Source organism: Orcinus orca, chromosome 10, assembly GCF_937001465.1.
Source record: "Orcinus orca chromosome 10, mOrcOrc1.1, whole genome shotgun sequence".
Taxonomy (NCBI): Eukaryota; Metazoa; Chordata; class Mammalia; order Artiodactyla; family Delphinidae; genus Orcinus; species Orcinus orca.
This window is the reverse complement of record NC_064568.1, coordinates 65,604,733-65,631,585: the sequence shown is the minus strand read 5'-3', so window position 1 is coordinate 65,631,585 and position 26,853 is coordinate 65,604,733. Positions and strand designations below refer to the sequence as shown.

At 45.0% G+C, this 26,853-nt stretch overlaps 2 protein-coding genes across 5 annotated transcripts; one reads left to right on the top strand and one right to left on the bottom strand.

Annotated features, from left to right (window-relative positions):
- Positions 1-66: 66 nt before the first annotated feature.
- RPS18 (ribosomal protein S18) lies at positions 67-5,438 on the bottom strand. The gene is made up of 6 exons (XM_004267744.3): positions 5,319-5,438; positions 4,751-4,849; positions 691-777; positions 501-602; positions 302-393; positions 67-183 (listed from the first exon to the last, which is right to left on the bottom strand). The coding sequence occupies exons 1-6, from the start codon at positions 5,319-5,321 to the stop codon at positions 108-110; spliced, it is 459 nt and encodes a 152-aa protein (XP_004267792.1). The 5' UTR covers positions 5,322-5,438; the 3' UTR covers positions 67-107.
- An 81-nt stretch (positions 5,439-5,519) lies between these two features.
- Positions 5,520-26,707, top strand: VPS52 (VPS52 subunit of GARP complex). 4 transcript variants are annotated; one of them, XM_004267745.4, is made up of 20 exons: positions 5,527-5,828; positions 6,663-6,747; positions 6,901-6,953; positions 7,137-7,212; positions 7,403-7,470; positions 7,762-7,937; positions 8,321-8,471; positions 8,754-8,854; positions 8,966-9,098; positions 9,245-9,302; positions 9,670-9,803; positions 10,246-10,401; positions 10,859-10,977; positions 11,255-11,378; positions 11,669-11,764; positions 11,875-11,982; positions 12,209-12,274; positions 25,335-25,446; positions 25,664-25,782; positions 25,987-26,707. In XM_004267745.4, the coding sequence occupies exons 1-20, from the start codon at positions 5,739-5,741 to the stop codon at positions 26,131-26,133; spliced, it is 2,172 nt and encodes a 723-aa protein (XP_004267793.1). In that variant the 5' UTR covers positions 5,527-5,738; the 3' UTR covers positions 26,134-26,707. The 4 variants fall into 4 exon arrangements, with proteins under 4 accessions (XP_049549537.1, XP_004267793.1, XP_033280150.1 ...); XM_033424259.2 differs by lacking the exon at positions 6,901-6,953; XM_049693580.1 differs by lacking the exons at positions 25,335-25,446; positions 25,664-25,782; positions 25,987-26,707 and adding an exon at positions 17,031-17,183 and having other exon boundaries at positions 5,520-5,828.
- The last annotated feature ends 146 nt before the right edge of the window (positions 26,708-26,853 follow it).

The following is a 26,853-nucleotide window of genomic DNA, read 5'->3' as shown; positions in this document are numbered from 1 at the left end:
AGTGTGAGAACATGTTCCCTATTAGTGTCTCCAGAAAAATGCAAAGAACCATAAAGAAGGAAGCCATAACTGTATAAACTATTTATTAACAGACAACGCCCACCAATTTATTTCTTCTTGGACACACCCACGGTGCGGCCACGGCGGCCTGTGGTCTTGGTGTGCTGGCCTCGTACACGAAGTCTGCAGGTGAGAAAAGAGAAGGGTTACAGGTCTTACACCATACAAACGTCTGGAAAAAGAGCATGAGAATTCCCTGGGAGTCTAGGGACAGGCAGAGATGAACCCCCGCCCCACTCACCCCCAGAAGTGGCGGAGCCCTCGGTGGGCCCTAATCTTCTTCAGTCGCTCCAGGTCTTCACGGAGCTTGTTGTCCAGACCGTTGGCCAGGACCTGGATACAGAGGAGATGGTGAGGTATGCTTGTTCTACCCCCTGGCCTATGACCAATTCTAACTGGACACCCTGCTTTTCTCTAATCTCCCCCATCTTAATACACACCTGGCTGTATTTTCCATCCTTCACGTCCTTCTGTCTGTTTAAGAACCAGTCTGGGATCTTGTATTGGCGTGGATTCTGCATAATGGTGATCACACGTTCCACCTGGCAGGCAGGACAAGGGTCAGGTCCAGATGGTCTCCCCGCCCCCTCCCCATAGGCCCAACCCCCAGCCCCCCTTCCTTGTCCTCACCTCATCCTCAGTGAGCTCTCCTGCCCTCTTGGTGAGGTCGATGTCTGCTTTCCTCAACACCACATGAGCATATCTTCGCCCCACACCCTGAGGAAAGGTTTCAGAGTCGGATGAGTCTGATTTTTTGGGTTTCCTTTGTAGACCCATGATTCAAAAAGCACAGAAAGGTAGGTCCTAAAATAACCTAATGTCTTATACTTTTCCAGATACAAAGCCTAATCATTAAAAGAGAAAAAGTTTTGTTCAGAGGCAGGGCTGGACCAGAGAACTTGGGGCATATACCCCTTGAAAGCAGAATCTTTTTTCCCCACTTGCCCAGCATACGGACATAGTGTAAATGCTGCTGTTCAGACAATACAGCAGCATCCAAGAATGGCACCTCCTCATTTCTGCATCGTGGAGAATGAAGCTGATGTCCCTCAGAGCTGATGTAGCACCAAGGCAGCAAGATTAGGGTATTTTGAATTAATAGGGTTGATTAAGGGGTAGGAATGTCAGTTGCTCACGATGTCTAAGGGCGACGGGCCATGATCCTTTGGGCAGGTCACTGCACGATCAAAATAAACAAACACTTAAATCAGTGGCATCATATCACCACCACCACTGGTACTCCTTGCCACCTGAATTCACAAGCCAAATTGACTTGGATAGTGAAGGACTGTGTGCTGGGTTGAATAGTGTCCCACCAAATATATGTCCATCCAGAACCTCAAAATGTTACTTTATTTTGTAATATAGTTTGTTAAAATGAGGTCATACTGGATTAAATCCAGTGACTGGTGTTCTTATCAAAGGAGAGGACACAGACACAGAGGGAAGAAGGCATGTGATAAGAGGCGAGACACTAGAGTGATGCAGCTGTAACACAAAGAAACCAAGGATGTTTGGCATCCAGAACTGAGAGATTAAGTTTCTGTTGTTTGAAGCCAACAAGTCTGTGTTACAAGGGCCCCAGGAAACTGAAATAGATGGCATTTCCTTTCTGTAAGAAAGTGACCAGGAAGTCAAATTACCAGATTGATTTGGAAGAGACTAGGATCTTAAGTCTCTCTCAAACTTTCCCTTCCTTCTATTTTTTTTTTTTTTGCGGTACGCAGGCTTCTCACTATCGTGGCCTCTCCCGTTGCGGAGCACAGGCTCCGGACGCGCAGGCTCAGCGGCCATGGCTCACGGGCCCAGCCACTCCGCAGCGTGTGGGATCTTCCCGGACCGGGGCACGAACCTGTGTCCCCTGCATCAGCAGGCGGACTCTCAACCACTGAGCCACCAGGGAAGCCCCTCCTTCTACTTTTAAGTGTTTAAAACTTTCCATTAACAAGTTTTTAAAAAAGTTGCTGTCAAGCTAAGATTTTTGAAAGCCCTATTTAGATACTGGCTTGCCAACCTCCTAAGTTAGACCCACAGATCCCCTTTACTCTGCCCCAAGCAGACCACCCTTTTATTCTCTCCATCCAGAAGAATACACTACAGGAAATCATCACTTTCTCATCTTTGTAGCTCAAGGGCCTGGACCTTATAACAGAAGAGTTGATACTAACTTCATACTAGTCTCTGAAACCCAGTCATTGTGACCAATTCCAACCCCCTCCATGTTTCCAAACAATCCGCAGACAACAGTTATCATCCTGATTTAGAGAAAGAGCAGAACAACCAGCCTTAAGGAATATTCATAGCCAAAGTGGACAAATGGAAACAAAACAACAAAGGGATCATGGCACAGAATAACCTTGCAGGTGTGTATTACCTCTCAGCAAATACCCTCTTCTGCTTGTGCCAACTTCAATACTTCACCTTTCCCTGGCCAATTAACCTTGCTCCTGTAAGTACATTTTTTTGAGGAACCCCTCCTTATACTCAACCCCCCCCCCCCCCCCCCCGGCAACTTTCTTCCAATTTCTAAGTATCACCCCGCCCTACATTCCAGATCATTAACAAAAGACCACCTGCAAAGGTGGTGGAGCAACAGGGCTCCCATACACTTCTGGTAGAAAGTGTAAACTGATACGACCACTTTGGAAAACTGTTTAGCAGTATTTACTAAAGCTAAACATATACATGTCCTATATACCTACCAGAAATGTAAATGGATGTTCTTTAAGAATGTATATGTACATGTACTAGAACATTTGTAATAGCACTATATGTAATAGCTAAAAACTGCCCCCCCCCCAAAAGACCACCTGCAAGCTTCAGTTGTCTCACCAGAGGAAGAGCCAGCAAAGGCTGACTTTCCACACAATTAGCAACGGTCCTAGTACCTGTCTATATCTAATCTTTCCCAGTGATAAGTAGGGCATCAAGTTAATAAAAAGATTTATAAAAATACTCATTAAGGGCTTCCCTGGTGGCGCAGTGGTTGAGAGTCCGCCTGCCGATGCAGGGGACACGGGTTCGTGCCCCGGTCCGGGAAGATCCCACGTGCCGCGGAGCGGCTGGGCCCATGAGCCATGGCCGCTGAGCCTGCGCGTCCGGAGCCTGTGCTCCGCAACGGGAGAGGCCACAACGGTGAGAGGCCTGCGTACCGCAAAAAAAAAAAAAAACTCATTAAGTATCAGAAACTGCTTTGGTTAAACTGTTTTAAGCTGACTACAAAGGTTGACACATACTTAAGCTAACAAATAACAAACTAATTAATTTCAAAGAGGCAGAGGAAGGGTTTAACAGAAGTATCCTACTAACCATGCTCACCTTTTATTTTCACTATCTCACCTACAGCCTTTAAAAAGGGAACAGGCAACCTCACAGATACAGTGGGCTCAGTTCCAGACCATGCCAAACAGTGAATATTGCAATAAAGGGAGCTACACAATATATTTTGGTTTCCCAGTACATGTAAAAGTTATGTAATCTATTAAGGGAGTCAATAGCTTTATGTCTCAAAAAACCCCATACATACCTTAATTAAAAGATACTTTATTACTATAAAGTGGTAACCATCACCTGAGTCTTCATCAAGTCTAAATATTTTTTTTTTTTTGCGGTATACGGGCCTCTCACTGTTGTGGCCTCTCCCGTTGCGGAGCACAGGCTCCAGACGGGCAGGTTCAGCGGCCACGGCTCACGGGCCTAGCCGCTCCACGGCATATGGGATCTTCCCAGACCGGGGCACGAACCCATGTCCCCTGCATCAGCAGGCGGACTCTCAACCACTGCGCCACCAGGGAAGCCCCAAGTCTAAATATTTTTGCAATAGTAACACCAAAGGCCGCTGATCACAGATCACCATTAACAAACACAGTAATGAAAACGTTTGAAATCTTGCAAGAATTACCAAAATGTGACAGAGACACCAAGTGAGCAAATGCTATTGAAAACTGACTTCCTTGAGACAGGGCTGCCACAAAAAACACATTCTTGCTAAGCACGATAAAATGAGGTAAGCCTGTACTGTATTCCACACTGCCTTACTAGTTTCACAGAACAGAAGGCAGCAGTCTTCATATGTACCATTTAAGTATGAAAGCTGTGCTCCTTGAATTACAGAATGAAAAAGTAAATGCGATGGATCTTATAAAGAAAAGCTTATGATGTACTGTTTTAAATTAACAACCTATCTATAAAATACTTATAATGGTGTCCTGTCATGACATAGTGACACCTCCCATCTCCCAACTTAGAATCTCTCAGCATTTCTACTCACCCTTCAAAATGTACAATAATCCAATTCCTAGGATATACACATTTCCCAGGAAGAGTTGCTGTTATGATGCACTGGGGGAGAGCGGCAGAAACCAAATCTAGCACGGACCTTACAAGCTGATTGATGGCTGATGGTCCAGGAAGTTTTTAGTGAATTCAGGTAGACAACCAAACCCATTCTCCATTCCCTAGGTGAAATACATTGGCTTGACCTGAGACTGTTCTTTGGTTTTTATCACTTACCTTTTCGGGCAAATATTGTTAAGGGGTTAAGGGAACTAGTTGCACTCTTAACTATTCTTTTTTTACCCAGCAGATGTGGTGATCTGGTTGGGACTTCCTCCACCTTGCCTTAACGAAAGCTCAATTGTTAACAACCCAAGTTTCACTTACAACCCAAGTAGTCCTTACCCTACTTTACCTTAATTGCAGTGATGGCAAAGGCAATTTTCCGCCGCCCATCGATGTTGGTGTTGAGTACTCGCAAAATGTGCTGGAACTTCTCGGGGATTACTAGAGACTGACAGAGATTCGGGGAGAAATTAGACACCGTGAACTACTATTAAACTGTAACCTCAAACACGAGCGTTAAGCTTGTCACACAGAGAGCAAGAAGCCCCCGTCAGGTTTTCACGACACAACAAACTCCTCAGTCCTGCAGACAGCAGGAGCATCAAGTGTTCAGGCTTGGAAAAACGCAACCTCCGGGAGGAAGCACGTCTCCTGCCCGTTCCCAAAGTACACTCTGAGTGGCGGAGGCCGGAGGGCCCCACTCACGCCCAAGCCTTTCCAGCGCCCGCGGAATGACTTCCTCCGGCCCCACTCCCCAGAACTGGATGTCTTTAGTCGTCCTTTTCCAGGGATGCGATCCAAGGCTCCACACAGAAAGTTGCAGGCCCCCAGAGTAGGACATTTTCGGCCCCCTGACAGCAGACCTTCCTTGCCCCGGTTCCGATGTCGCCAGATCCCCGTACCGATTCCAGTCTTACCATGGCGGCGGCCCCAGCGGCGGCGTGTAGGCCTTCAGTGGAAGAGAGAGCGGAAGTGACGTACCAGCACTATATCACTACCCGTCGGAAGGGGCGGAGCGATCTTGATGAGGAGTTTCCGGAAACTGTGCAAGAGTCTGAGTTGGGAGCCAAGACTTCCGGTGCGGTTTTTCTTTACGTGTTCGTAAAGTTCTTGGGTGTGAGAGCAACGAGGGTTCCGGATTGAGATCGTGCTTAAGACTTCCGATTCCCATTTGCACTTGGGTGAAGCGGTTAGAGCTGAAAGGGAAAGGCTGGAGGCAAACAATTTAACTCAAATATCTGGGAGCGATTTCGCGCAGTGCAAGGCACTCCAGGACTTGTAGTTCCACTCCGGGGAACAGACTCGCCTGACAGCTGCCGGAAGTGAGGCTGCGCGGAATGGCCGCCGCTGCGACCATGGCTGCAGCCGCCCGGGAGCTGGTGTTGCGGGCCGGAGCCTCAGATATGGAGGAGGAGGAGGGCCCGCTGGTGAGAACGCAGGGCTGTTTCTCCCCCAGAGTCTCGTCCGATCTCCTCACGTCAGAAAGGCCTGGGCTGGGTTTAGGCACAAGGTTGGGAGCTCGGCTGCTACCGGTGATGCTACCGGTTTGGCTCTCCATACACCTTCCTGGAATCGGACCTGAAACTGAGCGGGGACCAGAATGGCCGAGACTCAGGTTCTGGGGCCACAATTTCAGTTAATCTCCAGATGTTTGAGCAGAATAGAGAAGCAGTGTAGAGTAACGGCTAGGAACATGGCCTCTGGAGTTAGATTGCTTGGGTTCTAATTCCATTTCTGCCACTTACACTGTGTGTCTTTGGGCAAGTTAACTAGTCCCTCTGTGCCATCACTTTCCACACCTATGAGGTGAAGAAAATAAGACCTACTGTATAGATTGTCGGTTAGGATTAGGCAAATGAATACAAATAAGATGGCCTCTGGCATGTAGGTAAACACTATAGGTTAGTTGGCATTTCTAGAAAGGCTGGGGCTCCCGAGTGGGATGATGATAGAACACCTAAGATAGCAGGAGTCTAGAGATCTTAAATTCAACTGCAGGTTCTGCTCTGTCCTCTTCATCTCCTAATTTTCCTCATTTGGTCACCTCCGCCCTTTCTGGGTTGCCTGTCTGCTGGGCATATTCCCTACCCATCAGCCCCAGTCAGTAAGACTGAGACAATATGAGGCTTTTGGAATTTTTGGACTCAGTATTTACCTATGGCTCCCCAGTGAAAGTCCTTCTCCCCCACTTGAAGGGTTGGTGATTATCCCATTGTATTTTGTTCTCCCCCTTGCTTTCCCATTAACCTGTCCCTCTCCAGGAGGGTGGTCCGGGTCTTCAGGAGCCATTGCAGCTTGGAGAGTTGGACATCACCTCTGATGAATTCATCCTGGATGAAGTGGATGGTAAGTGATGGCACGGGGGTGGGGGGATGCAGTTCCTATAACCTGAGAGGCATGGGGGTTGGAAGTACTAGGGCAGGGGTTAGTGGATGTTCAATGTGGGGATGGAGCTGTGGAGGAGCTGGATGGACCCTTATGATGAACTTCTATTTGCAGTTCACATTCAGGCGAATCTGGAGGATGAGTTAGTAAAGGAAGCTCTTAAAACGGTGAGGTTTTCCACTATACTAATCTGTCCCTCCACTTACCCTCCCCTCAGAGAAAAGAAGAAGAAAACAATCTCTTGCTCTTCTAATACCACCTTGGTGTCTTACTCTCTAGTCCTTCATTGACTCTGTTCCAGCATCCCTTCACTGACTCCCTCCTGACCTGTCACGTTTCTGTCCTCCCAGGGTGTGGATCTCCGTCACTATTCAAAGCAGGTTGAGCTGGAGCTACAGCAGATTGAGCAGAAATCCATTCGGGATTGTATCCTCCAGCAGAGAAAAAGGGTGGTGTTATTAAAATGGGCATTTTGGGGGGCATGGTGCTGACAGCCCAGCTGGGGCTGCCATCTTCTCTCTGAGGTTTATGTCACCTCAGGGAGAAATTGGAGGGGTCCTGCGGGTCTGAGGATCTCCATCTCCACAGTGAGGCCCCTTGACTTTTTGTGAGTCAGATATCCAAGAGAGTGAAAACATAGCATCTCTGCACAACCAGATCACAGCCTGTGATGCTGTCCTTGAGGTTAGTAACCCTCATAATCCTGAGCCCAGATCATGGTCTCTGGGACCTTTCTTTACGTCATCAGCCTCAGGCGGGGACAGTTAGAGTCACTTTCAGGGTGACCTCAGCAGCCATTTTTGTTGTTGCCGCTATGACTGATGTTATTTGCTAGTGATCTTTCAGGTACCTCTTCCCTTATCATCCACTACCCTCGGACTGATAAATACTGGAGATTTTACCAAGAAACTTGGGTGGCCCCCTCATCCCCTACCAACCCTATGGCCATTCAGTAACACTTCCACCTTCCCCCAGCGCATGGAGCAGATGCTGGGAGCTTTTCAGAGTGATCTCAGCTCCATCAGCTCTGAGATCCGGACACTGCAGGAACAGTCAGGAGCCATGAACATTCGGCTTCGAAACCGCCAGGCTGTCCGGGGGAAACTCGGGGAGCTTGTCGATGGTCTGGTGGTGCCCTCTGCTCTGGTCACGTGAGTCATCAGTTTGAAGGGGCATAATGTCTGTACCAAGTAGATGGGCTGGAGCGACCTACCCTACTTACCACATGGGTCTCCATCATGTCACTTCCAGAAACTGATGAGTGGGTTGACAGTGTTTCCTAACCTTGATGCAGGCTTTAGGCATCAAAGATTAGGAATCATCCAGGGTTGGGCGTAGAGAAGGGGGTCCAAGGCTTATGTGGGTGGTGGAGGTGTGTGTGTCTAGGAACAGAAAACTTTGTATGTGTGTCCTGACTCTATGATGCAGTGTAAGAAGGGAGAGGAGACAGAGGCTGGATGCCAGGGGTATGGTTTAGAGTCTAGGGGTGTCTGGGTCTCCCTCCTCCCCCATCCCACCCCTCCTTGCTCCCCAGGGCAATTCTGGAGGCACCAGTCACAGAGCCCCGGTTCCTGGAGCAGCTGCAGGAGCTGGATGCCAAGGCAGCTGCAGTCCGAGAGCAGGAGGCTAGGGGCACAGCGGCCTGTGCAGACGTCCGAGGCGTGCTCGACAGGCTCCGGATCAAGGTGGGGAGGGGGGTGGATACCCTAGAGACTACTCAATCCAGCCTCCCTGAGAAGTCCACCCTGAATTGCCCTGGCAAAGCTCATTGTAGCCTGTGCCCAAGAACTTCACCTTGACTTTACCTAGCAGAGCACATCTCTGGGTTCCCTTGAAAGTCTTAAGAAATATCAAAGAGGTATTCTCTACTCTTCCTCCTTCCATATCCAACATTTGTTCTTTCCCTCAGTAATTCCCAAACAGTGAGGTTGCAGCTTCATGCCCTGTGTTTGGTCCCCCATGTCTAGGCAGTGACGAAGATCCGAGAGTTCATCCTTCAGAAGATCTATTCCTTCAGAAAACCAATGACCAACTATCAGATCCCCCAGACGGCCCTGCTGAAGTACAGGTTGTCGCCCAAACGAAGGGCTGGGGGTGGCCTCGGAGCCCTTGAGCAGCCCAGCATGATGCTGGGCATCCTGGGCCATCAGGGAGACTGACTGGTCCCTGGCATCTCCAGGTTTTTCTATCAGTTCCTGCTGGGCAACGAACGGGCCACCGCAAAGGAGATCAGGGACGAGTACGTGGAGACACTGAGCAAGATCTACCTGTCCTACTACCGCTCTTACCTGGGGCGGCTCATGAAGGTGCAGGTGAGGCCACGGAGGGAGAGGCAGTCCTGGGCCCCTGGGCTGCGGGGAGGGGCAGCTACGGGGCAATGGGGGACAGGATAAAAAGACATTTTTTTGTTGCACTTTGGGAAGCGATGGTTCCCAGTTCTCTCTGCTCTTTTCTCTAGTATGAGGAGGTCGCTGAGAAGGATGATCTAATGGGTGTAGAAGATACAGCCAAGAAAGATATCCTGGAGCTGAGGGGCCCTCATGCTGGGTCTGGAGAGTGAGGGGGCTTCGGGCTCCAGCCTCCAAGGCACAGCTGCTTACCTTTTTCTGTGGGACCAAAACCTTTGAGAATGTGATCAAGGCTGTGGCCTCCCTCCCCAGAAAAATGCACAAATCATCTTGACACAGTGTTTTGCATATGATGTTAGGGGGTGTAGAGGCTCCTTAGGGCTCATTCACCGATGTGAGGTGAAGTGGGGCCCCAGAACTGGGAAAGAGGGACCCTGGGGCTGTGTCTGGCTGCTGGGGGCCCCTGGAGGTCCTGAGTCTTTGATCTTCCATCACAGTTGTGATGTGACTGTTTTCCTTGACTCTAACTCGCCACGATTCTTCTCAAAGCCATCCCTCCGCAGCAGGAACACCATCTTCACCCTGGGGACCCGGGGCTCTGTCATCTCCCCCACTGAACTGGAAGCCCCCATCCTTGTGCCCCACACCGCCCAGCGGGGAGAACAGAGGGTAGGAGGAGGAGCAAGCCTTAGCCGACGGGGTGGGGGTGGGGGCGGAAGAACTCCGAGTACAGACCTCAGGGCAAAGCTTCCCCCACTGCAGGCCTGTGGGAGTCCCCTTCTCCAGTCACCCCAGTGTTCTGTGATAAGAGGGTTGGGACCATTGACTTAGGGTGTACAGAGGGGAGAGGTGGGTGATATGTCATGAGGCAGGTGTGAAGGAGGATATGGGAGCAGCAACAGCAGGTGGAGGCGGCGTCTTCTCGTGCCCCCCCTCCCCCTACCTCTTCAGTACCCGTTCAGGATGCTCTTTCGCAGCCTGGACTAGGGGTAGATGGGGAGGGTCTCCTGAGCTCCCATTACCCAGGTTTGCTGATTTCCCAGCTGTGTCCATGGACTGCTGGTACTGGGGTCCATCCCGTCTGTCTCTTTTCTTACCCCTTCCATCCTAGTATCCTTTCGAGGCCCTCTTCCGCAGCCAGCACTACGCCCTCCTCGACAACTCCTGCCGTGAATACCTTTTCATCTGTGAATTCTTCGTTGTGTCTGGCTCGGCTGCACACGACCTCTTCCACGCAGTCATGGGCCGCACGCTCAGCATGACCCTGGTAGGCTCCCTCGCTCCCGGGCTCTTAAAACTCTGTCCCCAGTTCTTGTCAGCACCACAGTGAGGTCACAGCCCTGGGGTTACTGAAACCAGGATCCCTTCATTCTAAAATGCATGAGCCACGTCCTCGCTGTGTGATTCCCCTGAAACCATCAAAGCTTGGGGTCCCAGAGGCTCCTGGGGACACACAGGTGACAGCACCTGAAAACTCAGGGGCCCCTAAACCTTGGTGCTCAGCCCTGAATTCTGCTATGATGGGCTTGTGATCTTAGATCTGGGGAGCAAGGCTGCAGGACCACCCGAGTGGCCAGTGGGCAGGGAAGGAGGGAGCATTTCCCATTTAGATCCCCTCCCCAGTGCCACGTCCCTAGGGGAGCACAAGCATCTGTCCATGGCCACTGGGAAAAGCAAAGTAACAGATGCTCTCTTCCAATCCCCTGCCTGTTCCTAAATCACAGAAACACCTGGAGTCTTACCTCACTGACTGCTACGATGCCATTGCTGTTTTTCTCTGTATCCATATTGTCCTCCGATTCCGCAACATTGCAGCCAAGAGGGATGTTCCTGCCCTGGACAGGTCGCTGAGTTCTGGTCCTTGATGTCCCACTGGCCTTGAAATCTTTGGTCTTGCACCAGCCTGCTCTGACCCGTGGGCTCCTCCTGACCTGAACCATTGACCCTGTTCCCATTTGTCTGTCTAGAGGCAGTACTGCTGCTTCCAGACTCACCTTTCACACCCACTCCAGCCTCCACCAGCTATCACCTGTCGATCAGGGTTCCCGCACACACACCCTCCCCCTGGCCCCCACCCCTGACGTTCCTTGCCAGATCTCTGATTCTGATCAAGCCCACAGGTACTGGGAACAAGTGCTTACCTTGCTGTGGCCACGGTTTGAACTGATCCTGGAGATGAACGTCCAGAGTGTCCGCAGCACTGACCCTCAGCGCCTCGGGGGGCTGGACACTCGGCCTCACTACGTGAGGGCGGGCAGGGGTAATGGGCTGTTCAAAGGCAGGGCTCGAAGCCTCGCTGCAGGGGTCACCCAGGTTCACGGTTGTGTCCATGGGCCTGGCTGGACAGCTAGCCACGCTGCGTGAGGGGCAGTCTGGGAGTGTGGTCAGACTCAGGGTGGGTTGGGCACTGTGGGGGGAGGGATTGGAGGTGGGAGTCACCCAGAGACCGGTTGGCCAGCTTCAAGGGAGTTGGGGGTTTCATGGGTTGGGCCAGGGGGTTGGCTTGATTTTTCTTCCTACCTTCTTTCTCCCAGATCACACGCCGCTATGCAGAGTTCTCCTCGGCTCTTGTCAGCATCAATCAGACGATTCCCAATGAACGGACGATGCAGCTGCTAGGCCAGCTACAGGTGAGGGGCGGCTGGGAGAGGTTTCCGAGCCACAGCGCTGCTGCAGGGGGCTGGAGTGTGAGGTGGGGGCCCTTGCCTGCTCCTGTCACCTCCTCCTCTCATTTTTTCAGGTGGAGGTGGAGAATTTTGTCCTCCGAGTGGCAGCCGAGTTCTCCTCAAGGAAGGAGCAGCTTGTGTTTCTGATCAACAACTACGACATGATGCTGGGGGTGCTGATGGTACCTGAAGCCCTTTCTCCTTGTCTCCCTCCCTGGAGAATTTGGGTTCCCCCCACTGCTCTGTTACCTCCACGAGGGCAAAGATTATGCTGGCTTTGTTTGGTGTTTTATTCTTGCAGACTGGCACAGCGTCTGGCTATGTACAGTAAATGTGGGGAGAAGGGGATATTCTGACGTGAAGGGCAGCTTCTCCCCAAACTTGAGATTTCCCTCTGTCTTCCCTTAGGAGCGGGCTGCGGATGACAGCAAAGAGGTTGAAAGTTTCCAACAGCTGCTCAATGCTCGGACACAGGTAGGGGTATGGGGAAGAGGAAAGAAATAGTCCCATGTGCTGTTTAGTTGAGAGAGACAGAGAGAGACAGAGAGAGACAGAGAGACAGAAGGGGCCGTTAGCTATGCGGGCCTCTCACTGTTGTGGCCCCTCCCGTTGCGGAGCACAGGCTCTGGACGGGCAGGCTCAGCAGCCATGGCTCACAGGCCTAGCCGCTCCACAGCATGTGGGATCTTCCCAGACTGGGGCACGAACCCGTGTCCCCTGCATCGGCAGGCGGACTCTCGACCACTGCGCCACCAAGGAAGCCCTTCTTTTGTATTTTTTTAATGATATAGACATCCATGAACCTACCACACACCTTGGCAATAAACCCCACCCCATCACCCTGCGTTTCACATAGAGGCACCTCTTGACCTAAACGTTGTCTTTATCATGCCCTGGCTTTTAAAAATACAGCCATAGGGACTTCCCTGGTGGTCCAGTGGTTAGCACTCTGTGCTTCCACTGCAGGGGGCACGGGTTTGATCCCTGGTTGGGGAACTAAGATTCCGCATACCGCATGGTGTGGCCAAAAAAAAAAAGTAAAACAAAAATAGAGCTATAGATATGCAAAAACTAACTATTTGGTTTTGGGTTTGAGTGCCATAAAAGCGAGAATCACAGGATTATTTCATGCATAATTTTTCTAGTATTGTCCTGTTATGACGTATGGCTATAGCTCATTCTTTTTTTTTTTTTTTTGCGGTACGCGGGCCTCTCACTGTTGTGGCCTGTCCCGTTGTGGAGCACAGGCTCCGGACGCGCAGGCTCAGCAGCCGTGGCTCACGGGGCCCAGCCGATCCGCGGCATGTGGGATCTTCCCGGACTGGGGCACGAACCCGTGTCCCCTGCATCGGCAGGCGGACTCTCAACCACTGCGCCACCCGGGAAGCCCATGTAGCTCATTCTTTTTCACTGCAATATAATGTTACATTGTGTGAATATAACAGAGGACATTTGGATTATTTTCAGTTTCTTGCTCCTGTGAGCATTGTTTTATGAACAATTATGTCTTTTAGCACACATAGATATATCAAAAGTTTTATCAAGAATCTCTCTTGGGGCTTCCCTGGTGGTGCAGTAGTTGAGAGTCCGCCTGCCGATGCAGGGGACACGTGTTTGTGCCCCGGTCCGGGAAGATCCCACATGCCGCGGAGCGGCTGGGCCCGTGAGTCATGGCTGCTGAGCCTGCGCGTCCGGAGGCTGTGCTCCGCAACGGGAGAGGCCACAACAGTGAGAGCCCCACATATCGCAAAAAAAAAAAAAGAATATCTCTTGGAGGTAGGAGTAGGCTTGCTGCATCTAGAGAAGGCTAGTATTCAACTTTATGAGACAATGCCAAATTGTTTTCCTAAGTGATGGGACCAGTTTATTCCTTACCTGAAATGTATAAGAATTTTCAATGAGTCATATTTTCTCCAACATACGATAGATCAGACTATCTTTGCCTTTCTGGTAGGTGTCTCACTGGGAGCTTGATTTGCATTTTCTTGATTACTAATGAGATTGAGCATCATTTCAAATGTTAAATAACCATACAAATTTTTCTTTTCTGTAAAATGTCTGTCAGCATTTGACCTTTTAAAACTTGGGCTGTTTGTGTTTTTCTTACTGATTTATAAGAGTTCTTAATATATTTACCTACTAATCTTTTGTTGATTGTATAGGTTGCAGATACCTTTCAGGAGGTGTTTTATCTTTTAACTTTTTTTTTTTGATTTAATTTTATTTAAAGAAATTTTTTTGCCCGCTCTGCGAGCCTTGTGGGATCTTAGTTCCCTGACCAGGGATCAAACCCAGGCCCTCTGCAGTGAAAGTGCAGAGTCCTAACCTCTGGACTGCCAGGGAATTCCCCTTTTTACTTTTTCTATGTTGTCTTATGATGAACAGAAATTTCTAATTGTAACTTGATGAATTTAATAATCCTTATTTTTGTGTCTTGTTTAAGGAATCCCTAATTACCCCAAAGCCAGAAAATATTATACTGCATTTTCTTCTTAATATTGTAGAATTTTGCTTTTTACTTTTAAGCCCTAAATTTACCTAGAATTGATTTTTGTGTATGATGTGAGGTAGGAAACTAATTATTTTCTATTTGGAAAAATGATTGGCCTAGAACCATTTATAGGAAGTCCCTTTCTTTCCCCATTTGATCTGTAGTCCTGTCTGTGTCACACAGCAAAACTCCACAAACATGTGCCTCTTGCCTCTAGTCTATTCCATTGATCAATTTGTCTACCTGCAAAACAGTTTTAATTATCATGCTTTTAGGACAAATTCTCCTACCTTCTTTTTTGTTTGTTTTGTTTTGTTTTTGGTGGCACCATGCAGCTTGTGGGATCTTAGTTCCACAACCAGGGACTGGACCCATGCCCCTGCAATGGAAGTGCGGAGTCCTAACCACTGGACTGCCAGGGACTTCCCTCTCCTACCTTCTTTTTCATCATTATCTTGAGTATTATTGGCCTTCTGATTTTTCATGTAAATTTTATGATCAGCTTATAAGTTTTCAGAAAAGCTCATTAATGGTTTTGAATGTAGTTGCGTTGATCAGTTTAGAAGAATTGATACTTTTTGATATTGAAACCTCCCATCCAGGAAGATGGCCCCTCTCTACATTTTTAAATGTATTCTTTATTGTCTTTTGATAACCTTTTATAGTCTTCAGCACAAAGATATTGCAAACTTTTGTTAGAATTGCTCCTAGGTAGGTGTAATATGTAGCTTTAGTCCTACTAGGAATACATAAATCCTTCCCAATTCTTTACCTTTAATTTCTTATGTCTTTGATCTTTTACTCTTCTGGCCAGGACCTCTATGACAGTTTAATAGTTGAGTAATATCCTGTTCCTGAGTTTAAAAGAAATGCTTTTATCATTTTCTCATTAAGAGTAATGTAGATGTAGGTTTTTTTGTAGATGCCCTTTATCAGGTTAAGAAAATTCCTTTTAATCACTCTTGCGCTAAGAGTTTTTATCATAGTTTTTCCTACTAGAAGTAAATCTACATTTATTTAGGGATAATTACTAAGAATAATACTAGGAATTACTAGAAATAATAACTACATTTTTTTTTCTCTCTGTTTGGACTTTATTCTTTTAGGATTTGTCCTTTAAATAAACTGTTGTTCCTTAAATATTGTGTTTTAAAAAAGAAATTTACTTGTTTGAAGTGGTGTGTAGAAATGCTGTTGATTTTTGTACATGGATTATATAGCCAGCCACCTTCCTAAATTCTTTCTTTTTTTTTAAGTATCATTTTAACTTTATTTTAATTTTTTTAACTTATTTAGGCTGTGCTGGGTCTACATCGCTGCGTGGAGGCTTTCACGGTCTTTCTCTGGTTGCGGCGATCAGGGGCTACTCTTCATTGCGGCGCGCGGGCTTCTCACTGCGTTGGCTTCTCTTGTTGTGGAGCATGGTCTCTAGTTGCGTGGGCTTCAGTAGTTGTGGCACTCGGGCTCCATAGTTGTGGCTCATGCATGGGCTTAGTTACTCTGCAGCATGTGGGATCTTACTGGACGAGGGATCAAACCCGTGTTCCCTACGTTGGCAGGCGGATTCTTAACCACTTCGCCAGCAGGGAAGTCCCCTAAATTATTTCTAATAATATTTTTGGAGGTGTGTGTGTGTGTTTCTTTGTAGGCGTTCATCATCTCTGAATTGTAACAGTTTTATTTCTTCTTTTCTAATCCCTATGTATTTAATTTCTCTATGTCTTTATTCTCTTACTGCATTGGCTAGTACCTCCAGTACAAAGCTGAATGGTTGAATAGAAGTGGTGATAGTGAGAATGCTTATCTCTTCCTAATTTTAAAAGGAGTGCTTTCATCATTTCCGCATTAAGAGTACTGTTGTTGTAGGTTTTTTATAGATATCCTTTATCAGGTGAAGAAAATTCCTTTCGATCCCTAGTATGCCAAAAGTTATTAATTTTTAAAAAATCATGAATGGGTATTGAATTTTTAATCAAGAATGTGTGCTTTTTCTGCATACATTGAGGTAATCATATATTTAAGTTTTTAAAAATTTATTATGTCATGGGTGGGATAAATTAGGACTTTGGGATTAAGATACACACAACTATATATAAAATAAACAGCAAGGATCTACTGTATAGCACAGGGAACTATATTCAATATCTTGTAATAACCTATAATGGACAAGAATCTGAAAAAGAATGTATATATCTATCTGTATATATATCTATATCTGAATCACTTTGCTATACACCTGAAAGTATCACAATGTTGTAAATCAACTATACTTCAATTTAAAAAAAAATCTACTGTGTGGTATATTACATTTGTAGATTTTAGAATGTTAAACCATTCTGGATTTGGTCTAATTCATATGGAATTTTTGCTTCTCTGTGCAGAAGTGAGATTGGCCTGTGATGTTCTTTTCTTGTACTTGTACTTGTGTGGTTTTGGTACCAAAGTCATACTGGATTTGTAGAAGAAGGTGGGAAGGAAGTATTTCTTCATTCTTTTTATTCTGAAAGAGTTTGAGATTGAAATGATCTCTTCCTTGGAAGTATCTTAGAACTTGCCAGCACACACATCCAGGAAGATTTAAAACTATGAAATTCCTGGGCTTCCCTGGTGGCACAATGGTTAAGAGTCCGCCTGCCAATGCAGGGGACATGGGTTCGAGCCCTGGTCCGGGAAGATCCCACATGCCGCGGAGCAACTAAGCCCCCGCGCCACAACTTCTGAAGCCCGCGTGTGCCCTAGAGCCTGTGCCCCGCAACAAGAGAAGCCACCGCAATTAGAAGCCCGCGCACCGCAACGAAGAGCAGCCCCCGCTCGCCGCAACTAGAGAAAGCCCGCGCACAGCAATGAAGACCCAACGCAGCCAAAAATAAATTAATTAATTAATTAAAAAAAAAATTGTGGCACTGCCATTTAAAAAAAAATACTATGAAATTCCCTCTAAGTACTCCTTTTATTGAGTTCTGTAGGTTTGAGTATGTAGCATTTTTATTATTCAGTTCTAAGAATTTTTATATTTCAGTCATTTCTTCTTCAATCCATGAGATTTTTTAGAGGAGTGTTTTAAAATTTACAAAAGTAGTTTTTTATCTTTTTGTTATTAATGTCTAACTTAATTGCATTGTGGATGGAGAATGTGGCCTTTTGGTACTGAATATTTGAAATTTGAAAATTTTTTGAAATTTGTTTATATTTGCTTTGGCCTAGGACACGACCAACTTTTGTAAATGTCCAATGTTTTTTTTAAATTTTTAAATTTTTAAAAATTTGTTTATTTGGCTGCACCGGTTCTTAGTTGCGGCATGTGGGATCTAGTTCCCTGACCAGGGGTCGAACCCAGGCCCCATACATTGGGAGCACAAAGTCTTAGCCACTGGACCACCAGGAAAGTCCCCCATGTATGTTTGAGAAGATTGTGTATTCTTTGATTGTCAGGTGTGGAAATCAAGCTCTTTAATTCTGATGTTCACATCACCTATATTTTTACTGATTTTTTTTTTGTCTACTTATCAGTAGTTGAGAGAGAGATTTTGAAATTCATAAGTTTATCAGTTTTTCACTGCAGTTTTTTTTTAACATCTTTAATGGAGTATAATTGCTTTACAATGGTGTGTTAGTTTCTGCTTTATAACAAAGTGAATCAGCTATACATATACATATATCCCCATATCTCTTCCCTCTTGCATCTCCCTCCCTCCCATCCTCCCTAACCCACCCCTCTAGGTGGTCACAAAGCACCGAGCTGATCTCCCTGTGCTATGCGGCTGCTTCCCACTAGCTATCAGTTTTACATTTGGTAGTGTATATATGTCCATGCCACTCTCTCACTTTGTCCCAGCTTACCCTTCCCCATCCCTGTGTCCTCAAGTCCATTCTCTTGTAGGTCTGTGTCTTTATTCCCGTCCTGCCCCTAGGTTCTTCGTGACCTTTTTTTTTTTTTTTTTTTAGATTCCATATATATGTGTTAGCATACAGTATTTGTTTTTCTCTTTCTGACTCACTTCACTCTGTATAACAGACTCTAGGTCCATCCACCTCACTATAAATAACTCAATTTCGTTTCTTTTTATGGCTGAGTAATATTCCATTGTATATATGTGCCACAGCTTCTTTATCCATTCATCTGTCGATGGACACTTAGGTTGCTTCCATGTCCTGGCTATTGTAAACAAAGCTGCAGTGAACATTGTGGTACGATTCTTTTTGAATTATGGTTTTCTCAGGGTATATGCCCAGTAGTGGGATTGCTGGGTCATATGGTAGTTCTATTTGTAGCTTTTTAAGGAACCTCCATACTGTTCTCCACAGTGGCTGTATCAATTTACATTCCCACCAACAGTGTAAGAGGGTTCCCTTTTCTCCACACCCTCTCCAGCATTTATTGTTTCTAGATTTTTTGATGATGGCCATTCTGACTGGTGTGAGATGATATCTCATTGTAGTTTTGATTTGCATTTCTCTCATGATTAGTGATGTTGAGCATTCTTTCATGTGTTTGTTGGCACTCTGTATATCTTCTTTGGAGAAATGTCTATTTAGGTCTTCTGCCCATTTTTGGATTGGGTTGTTTGTTTTTTTGTTATTAAGCTGCATGAGCTGCTTATAAATTTTGGAGATTAATCCTTTGTCGGTTGCTTCATTTGCAAATATTTTCTCCCATTCTGAGGGTTGTCTTTTGGTCTTGTTTATGGTTTCCTTTGCTGCGCAAAAGCTTTTAAGTTTCATTAGGTCCCATTTGTTTACTCTTGTTTTTATTTCCATTTCTCTAGGAGGTGGGTCAAAAAGGACCTTGCTGTGATTTATGTCGTAGAGTGTTCTGCCTATGTTTTCCTCTAAGAGTTTGATAGTTTCTGGCCTTACATTTAGGTCTTTAATCCATTTTGAGTTTATTTTTGTGTATGGTGTTAGGGAGTGTTCTAATTTCCTTCTTTTACATGTAGCTGTCCAGTTTTCCCAACACCACTTATTGAAGCGGCTGTCGTTTCTCCACTGTATATCCTTGCCTCCTTTGTCATAGATTAGTTGACCATAGGTACATGGGTTTATCTCTGGCTTTCTATCCTGTTATTGATCTATATTTCTGTTTCTGTGCCGGTACCATATTGTCTTGATTACTGTAGCTTTGTAGTATAGTCTGAAGTCAGGCAGTCTGATTCCTCCAGCTCTGTTTTTTTCCCTCAAGACTGCTTTGGCTATTCGGGGTGTTTTGTGTCTCCAAACAAATTTTAAGATTTTTTGTTCTAGTTCTGTAAAAAATGCCATTGGTAATTTGATCTTGATTGCATTGAATCTGAAACTGCTTTGGGTAGTATAGACATTTTCACAATATTGATTCTTCCAATCCAAGAACATGGTATATCTCTCCATCTGTTTGTATCGTCTTTAATTTCTTTCATCAGTGTCTTATAGTTTTCTGCATACAGGTCTTTTGTCTCCCTAGGTAGGTTTATTCCTAGGTATTTTATCCTTTTTGTTACAATGGTAAATGAGAGTGTTTCCTTAATTTCTCTTTCAGATTTTTCATCATTAGTGTATAGGAATGCAAAAAATTTCTGTGCATTAATTTTGCATCCTGCAACTTTACCAAATTCATTGATTAGCTCTAGTAGTTTTCTGGTGGCATCTTTAGGATTCTCTATGTATAGTATGATGTCATCTGCAAACAGTGACAGTTTTACTTCTTTTCCAGTTTGTATTCCTTTTATTTCTTTTTCTTCTCTGATTACCATGGCTAGGGCTTCCAAAACTATGTTGAATAATAGTGGTGAGAGTGGACCTCCTTGTCTTGTTCCTGATCTTAGAGGAAATGCTTTCAGTTTTTCACCATTGAGAATGATGTTTGCTGTGGGTTTGTCATATATGGCGTTTATTATGTTGAGGTAGGTTCCCTCTATGCCCACTTTCTAGAGAGTTTTTATCATAAATTGGTGTTGAATTTTGTCAAAAGCTTTTTCTGCATCTATTGAGATGATCGTGTGGTTTTTCTTCTTCAGTTTGTTAATATGGTGTATCACATTGATTGATTTGCATATATTGAAGAATCCTTGCATCCCTGGGACAAATCCCACTTGATCATGGTGTATGATCCTTTTAATGTGTTGTTGGATTCTATTTGCTAGTATTTTGTTGCGGGTTTTTGCATCTATATTCATGAGTGATATTGGCCTGTAATTTTCTTTTTTTGTAGTATCTTTGTCTGGTTTTGGTATTAGGGTGATGGTGGCCTTATAGAATGAATTTGGGAGTGTTCCTTCCTGTGCAATTTTTTGGAAGAGTTTGAGAAGGATGGGTGTTAGCTCTTCTCTAAATGTTTGATAGAATTCACCTGTGAAGCCACCTGGTCCTGGACTTTTGTTTGTTGGAAGATTTTTAATCACGGTTTCAATGTCATTACTTGTGATTGGTCTGTTCATATTTTCTATTTCTTCCTGGTTCGGTTGTGGAAGCTTATACTTTTCTAAGAATTTGTCCATTTCTTCCAGGTTGTCCATTTTACTGGCATAGAGTTGATTGTAGTAGTCTCTTAGGATGCTTTGTATTTCTGTGGTGTCTGTTGTAACTTCTCCTTTTTCATTTCTAATTTTATTGGTTTGAGTCTTCTCCCTCATTTTCTTGATGAGTCTGGCTAATGGTTTATCAATTTTGTTTATCTTCTCAAAGAACCAGCTTTTAGTTTTATTGATCTTTGCTATTATTTTCTTTGTTTCTATTTCATTTGTTTCTGCTCTGATCTTTATGATTTCTTTCCTTCTACTATCTTTGGGTTTTGTTTGTTCTTCTTTCTCTAGTTCCTTTAGGTGTAAGGTTAGATTGTTTATTTGAGATGTTTGTTGTTTCTTGAGGTAGGATTGTATTGCTATAAACTTCCCTCTTAGAACTGCTTTTGCTGCATCCCATAGGTTTTGGATCATCGTGTTTTCATTGTCATTTGTCTCTAGGTATTTTTTGATTTCCTCTTTGATTTCTTCAATGATCTCTTGGTTATTTAGTAACGTATTGTTTAGCCTCCATGTGTTTGTGCTTTTTACGTTTATTCCCCCTGTAATTGATTTCTAATCTCATAGCGTTGTGGTCAGAAAAGATGCTTGATATGATTTCAGTTTTCTTAAATTTACTGAGGCTTGATTTGTGACCCAAGATATGATCTATCCTGGAGAATGTTCTGTGCGCACTTGAAAAGAAAGTGTAATCTGCTGTTTTTGGATGGAATGTCCTATAAATATCAATTAAATCTATCTGGTCTGTTGTGTCATTTAAAGCTTGTGTTTCCTTACTAATTTTCTGTTTGGATGATCTGTCCATTGGTGTAAGTGAGGTGTTAAAGTCCCCCACTATTGTTGTGTTACTGTCGATTTCCTTTTTTATAGCTGTTAGCAGTTAGTTGCCTTATGTATTGAGGTGCTCCTATGTTGGGTGCATATATATTTATAATTGTTATATCTTCTTCTTGGATTGATCCCTTGATCATTATGTAGTGTCCTTCCTTGTCTCTTGTAACAATCTTTAAAGTCTATTTTATCTGATATGAGTGTTGCTACTCCAGCTTTCTTTTGATTTCCATTGGCATGGAATATCTTTTTCCATCCCCTCACTCTCAGTCTGTGTGTGTCCCTAGGTCTGAAGTGGGTCTCTTGTAGACAGCGTATATATGGGTCTTGTTTTTGTATCCATTCAGCAAGCCTATATCTTTTGGTTGGAGCATTTAATCCATTCATGTTTAAGGTAATTATCGATATGTATGTTCCTATTACCATTTTCTTAATTGTTTTGGGTTTGTTTTCGTAGGTCCTTTTCTTTTTTTGTGTTTCCCACTTAGAGAAGTTTCTTTAGCATTTGTTTTAGAGCTGGTTTGGTGGTGCTGAATTCTCTTAGCTTTTGCTTGTCTGTAAAGCTTTTGATTTCTCCATCGAATCTGAATGAGATCCTTGCTGGGTGGAGTAATCTTGGTTGTAGGTTCTTCCCTTTCATCACTTTAAGTATGTCATGCCACTCCCTTCTGGCTTGTAGAGTTTCTGCTGAGAAATCAGCTGTTAACCTTATGGGGGTTCCATTATATGATATTTGTCATTTTTCCCTTGCTGCTTTCAATAATTTTTCTTTGTCTTTAATTTTTGCCTATTTGATTACTATGTGTGTCGGTGTGTTTCTCCTTGGGTTTATCCTGTATGGGACTCTCTGCACTTCCTGGACTTGGGTGGCTATTTCCATTCCCATGTTAGGGAAGTTTTCGACTATAATCTCTTCAAATATTTTCCCTGGTCCTTTCTGTCTCTCTTCTCCTTCTGGGACCCCTATAATGTGAATGTTGTTGCGTTTAATTTTGTCCCTGAGGTCTCTTAGGCTGTCTTCATTTCTTTTCATTCTTTTTTCTTTATTCTGTTCCACAGCAGTGAATTCCACCATTCTGTCTTCCAGGTCACTTATCCCTTCTTCTGCATCAGTTTTTCTGGTATTGATTCCTTCTAGTGTATTTTTCGTTTCAGTTATTGTATTGTTCATCTCTGTTTGTTCTTTTATTTTTCTAGGTCTTTGTTAAACATTTCTTGCATCTTCTCGATCTTTGCCTCCATTCTTTTCCGAGGTCCTGGATCATCTTCACTATCATTATTCTGAATTCTTTTTCTGGAAGGTTGCCTATCTCCACTTCATTTAGTTGTTTTTCTGGGGTTTTATCTTGTTCCTTCATCTGATACATAGCCCTGTGCCTTTTCATCTTGTTTGTCTTTCTGTGAATGTGGTTTTTGTTCCACCTGCTGCAGGATTGTAGTTCTTTTTGCTTCTGCTCTATTTCTGTTTTGTAGACAGGTTCATTTGTACCGTATTAGATTCCACAAAAGATTTTTAAGTGGAAGTAGTTTATTTTTAAATGGAATAAAAGTTTCATTTTCACCTTACCAGATCTTACTATTTGGGTTGGGTTTTTTGTTTTTGTGTTTTTTCTTTTCCTATTTTACTTCCTCCCTTCCATTGTTTTTTACTTGTTTGTTTGCTTTTTCATTTTAACTCTGTGTTTTGGGAAATTTCAAATGTACATGCTATATAGAGGATAGCATGGTGAACTCCCAGGGGCCATCACAGATCTTCAACCAATAACAACTCACAGACAGTTTTGTTTCATCTGTATCAACACTCACTGTTCATCCTTCTCCCACCTGTCCCCCCTACCCACAGTGATTTTGAATTTAAAAAGTTTTTTTTGTTTTGTTTTGTTTGCATTGGGTCTTTGTTGCTACGCGTGGGCTTTTTCTAATTGTGGTGAGCGGGGCTACTCTTCATTGTGGTGCGTGGGCTTCTCATTGTGATGGCTTCTCTTGTTGCTGAGCATGGGCTCTAGGCGCACGGGCTTCAGTAGTTGTGGCGCTCAGGCTCAGTAGTTGTGGCACACGCGCTTAGTTGCTTCACGGCGTGTGGAATCTTCCCAGACCAGGGATCGAACCCATGTCCCCTGCATTGGCAGGCAGATTCTTAACCACTGTACTACCAGGGAAGTCCCTGAATTAAATCCCATACATCCCTATCACTTCATCTGTATCAGGATGTGTTTTAAAAACCACAATACTTTATCACACTTAAAAAAAATTATCACTTTCAGGGAGTTCCCTGGTGGTCTAGTAGTTGGGATTTGGTGCTTTCACTACAGTGGCCCAGGGTCAATCCCTGGTCGAGGAACTGAGATCAGCCGTGTGGTGCAGCCAAAAAAAGAAAAAAAACACTCTCAAAATAGCCAGTATTCCGGTATCCCCAGTTATCTCATAGACAGTGGTTCAAGTCAGGATCCATATGCGTCCGTACATGTCTCTCTTTTTTTCTTTTTTTTCACATGTCTCTTTTTAATCTATAGATTTCCCTTCCATCTTACCCCCCTGCCCCGCTCTGCAATTTATTTGTGGAAGAAATGGAGTCATTTGTCATGTAGAATGATGTACAGTCTGGATTTTGCTGACTGCATTCCGTGGCATGCCTAAACTGTTCCTTTTTTCCCATAAATGTGTAATTCGATGGAAAGATTTGATCAGGTTCCAATTAGATTTTTCTTACAAGGCTATTTGAGAGGTAGTGGTGTGTACGTCTATCAGGGGCACATAATGTCTTCTTGGCTCTCTTTTTGCCAGTAGCATTAATGATCACTGCCTAGACCATTAGATTTCTGTACTTATCAGTGTCTCAAAAATTTCCATCTCCTTATCTGTCTGTGCTGCATTCTGAGTCAGTTCTTTAATTATAAATTCCAATTTGCTCTATCATGCTTCCAGGTATTTCTAATCTGCGATTCAGCCAGTTGACTTTTTAAAAATTTTTAAATCATTTCTTTAAAATTCCATTTTGTTTCAAGTCTTTCCATTCCTAATCTTGTTAATTGGTCATGTTTGTGTCTGTACCTTTAACTTCTTTGAACAGTTTTTACAGAATGTACAGCTGCTCTGTATCTGACAGTTCTAACATTGGCAGTCTTTGGAGGTCTAAGTCCATTGCTTATTGTCTGTGCTGACTCTCATGGTAGCTTGCTTTCTTCTGTGACTGGTGATCTTTGAGTTCTTTTCTTGGTCTTAAGCAGTCATAGGGGCCTAAATTGGGATCAAGGAGATTTCAGAGAAGATTTACCTCTCCTTTTGCAATAGCTGAAAGATGCCGTCCACCTGGGTCTACATTGGCACCTCTTTGAGGCTCTTGTGAGAGACCAGGCTCAGCATCCCCACTCAAGGCTAGCATCAGGCTCAGCTTCCCGATAGCAGAGTTGCCATGGCCACTTGCCTTCTGGTAGCCCTGCCTCTCCCAGTTGTCCACTTCTCTCGTTCCAGCCCTCTGCTCCCAGCTCAATTTTTTTCAAATGTAATTTAAAAAAAATTTTTTTTTGAGGAGGGTAATCCTTGGAGATTTCCCCTACTTCTTGTGAGTCTGGCAGTGTCTTAAAGTATATGACCTTTGCAGAGTTTAGCTGTTCTGTTATGGGAGTTTTCTAAGGACCAAGTTGGGCATGATGCCAGAATTGGGGAAAATCTGCCAACACCAGTAAACTCAACTCTGTATGTGTGTATGTTTCTACAGGAATTCATTGAAGAATTGCTGTCTCCCCCCTTTGGGGGTCTGGTGGCATTTGTGAAGGAAGCTGAGGCTTTGATTGAGCGTGGACAAGCCGAACGACTTCGAGGGGAAGAAGGTCTGAGAATGGGGTGGTTGTGATGGGGTCAGTGGAAAGATGAATGGAAAAGAAAAATTCAAGGATACAGATTACATGGGGAGGGTGTCGAGCAGGAAAGAGTGGGTTGGGAGAACACTAGGAAAGACGGCTTGCATGGTGAGGGTGGCTATGCCTTGGGGAAGACGTAGAGGGATCAAATATCACTTAGCCATGATCTCTTTCCTCCTACTCTCAGCCCGGGTTACTCAGCTAATCCGTGGCTTTGGTAGTTCCTGGAAATCCTCAGTGGAGTCTCTGAGTCAGGATGTAATGCGGAGTTTCACCAACTTCAAAAATGGAACCAGTATCATCCAGGTGACCTGCAGTTCCCAGTCCCCACTCCCACCCCACCCCATCACTGATTTTCCCCCCTCTTTTCTCTGGGCTCAGAATCATACAGATGACCCTTGATCTTCAACTACTAGCTGTGCCCAAAGTTCGGATGAGCCCTAACCTGACTCCTAATCATCATCCTTAGCCCACCCCAACTCTCATCCCTCTGTGACTTTCTCTGAGCAGGGAGCGCTGACCCAGCTGATCCAGCTCTATCATCGCTTCCACCGGGTGTTGTCTCAGCCGCAGCTCCGAGCCCTGCCTGCCCGGGCCGAGCTCATCAACATCCACCACCTCATGGTGGAGCTCAAGAAGCACAAGCCCAACTTCTGATGCGCCGGACCCTGGGAGCCGCCAGCCCTCTCCATGGACTTCTGTGCCCCATCCCATACCTTTCTTCACCTGGGGGCCCCCTTCCAGTTCTTCCCTTGCCTCCCAGGTCCTTGACATGCCTCACCCTTCCTTCATTCCCAGGACCCTGCCTCATCAGGATAAGCTGAATCCCTTTGGCTTTCAGAATCTCCCATGTCTTCAGGTTTCCCAGGACCACTTCCTCCTGGGCTTCCAAAATGACCTTTATTATTTTTCCAGTTTTGTCGTTCCTCTCTTTCCCTCCACTGCCCCACCCCCAGGGCTTTTTTCTTCTCCCAGTAAAACCTTCTGTTTCACTGAGCTCTTGTCACCATGTTATGAGGTGTGAAGCCTCGACTCTTCGAATTGGTGTGGCAAGGGGAGACTGCCTCATAATGGTTGATTTTTTTTTTTTTCTTTTCCCTCAAAGTGAGTTCTTTTCTGTAGCTTTTTGACCTAAGATCTCAGCAACTTGAACACTAACCAGTCCCCTCCTGGCTTGAGAGTTACACCAAGGTCAGTCTGCAGAAAACAATAAATGTTTAACATGACATAACACTCTTTTCCCATTTCTTTTCTCCTTCCTCCTGGGGCCTTCAAGTAGCCCCATCTCTGCTCCAGGGTCATCTTTGCTCTCTGACTACCTCCTGGGCCTACATCCCTTCTGGTGGGTGTCCAGAAAGTAGGGGCACACGGTTACCT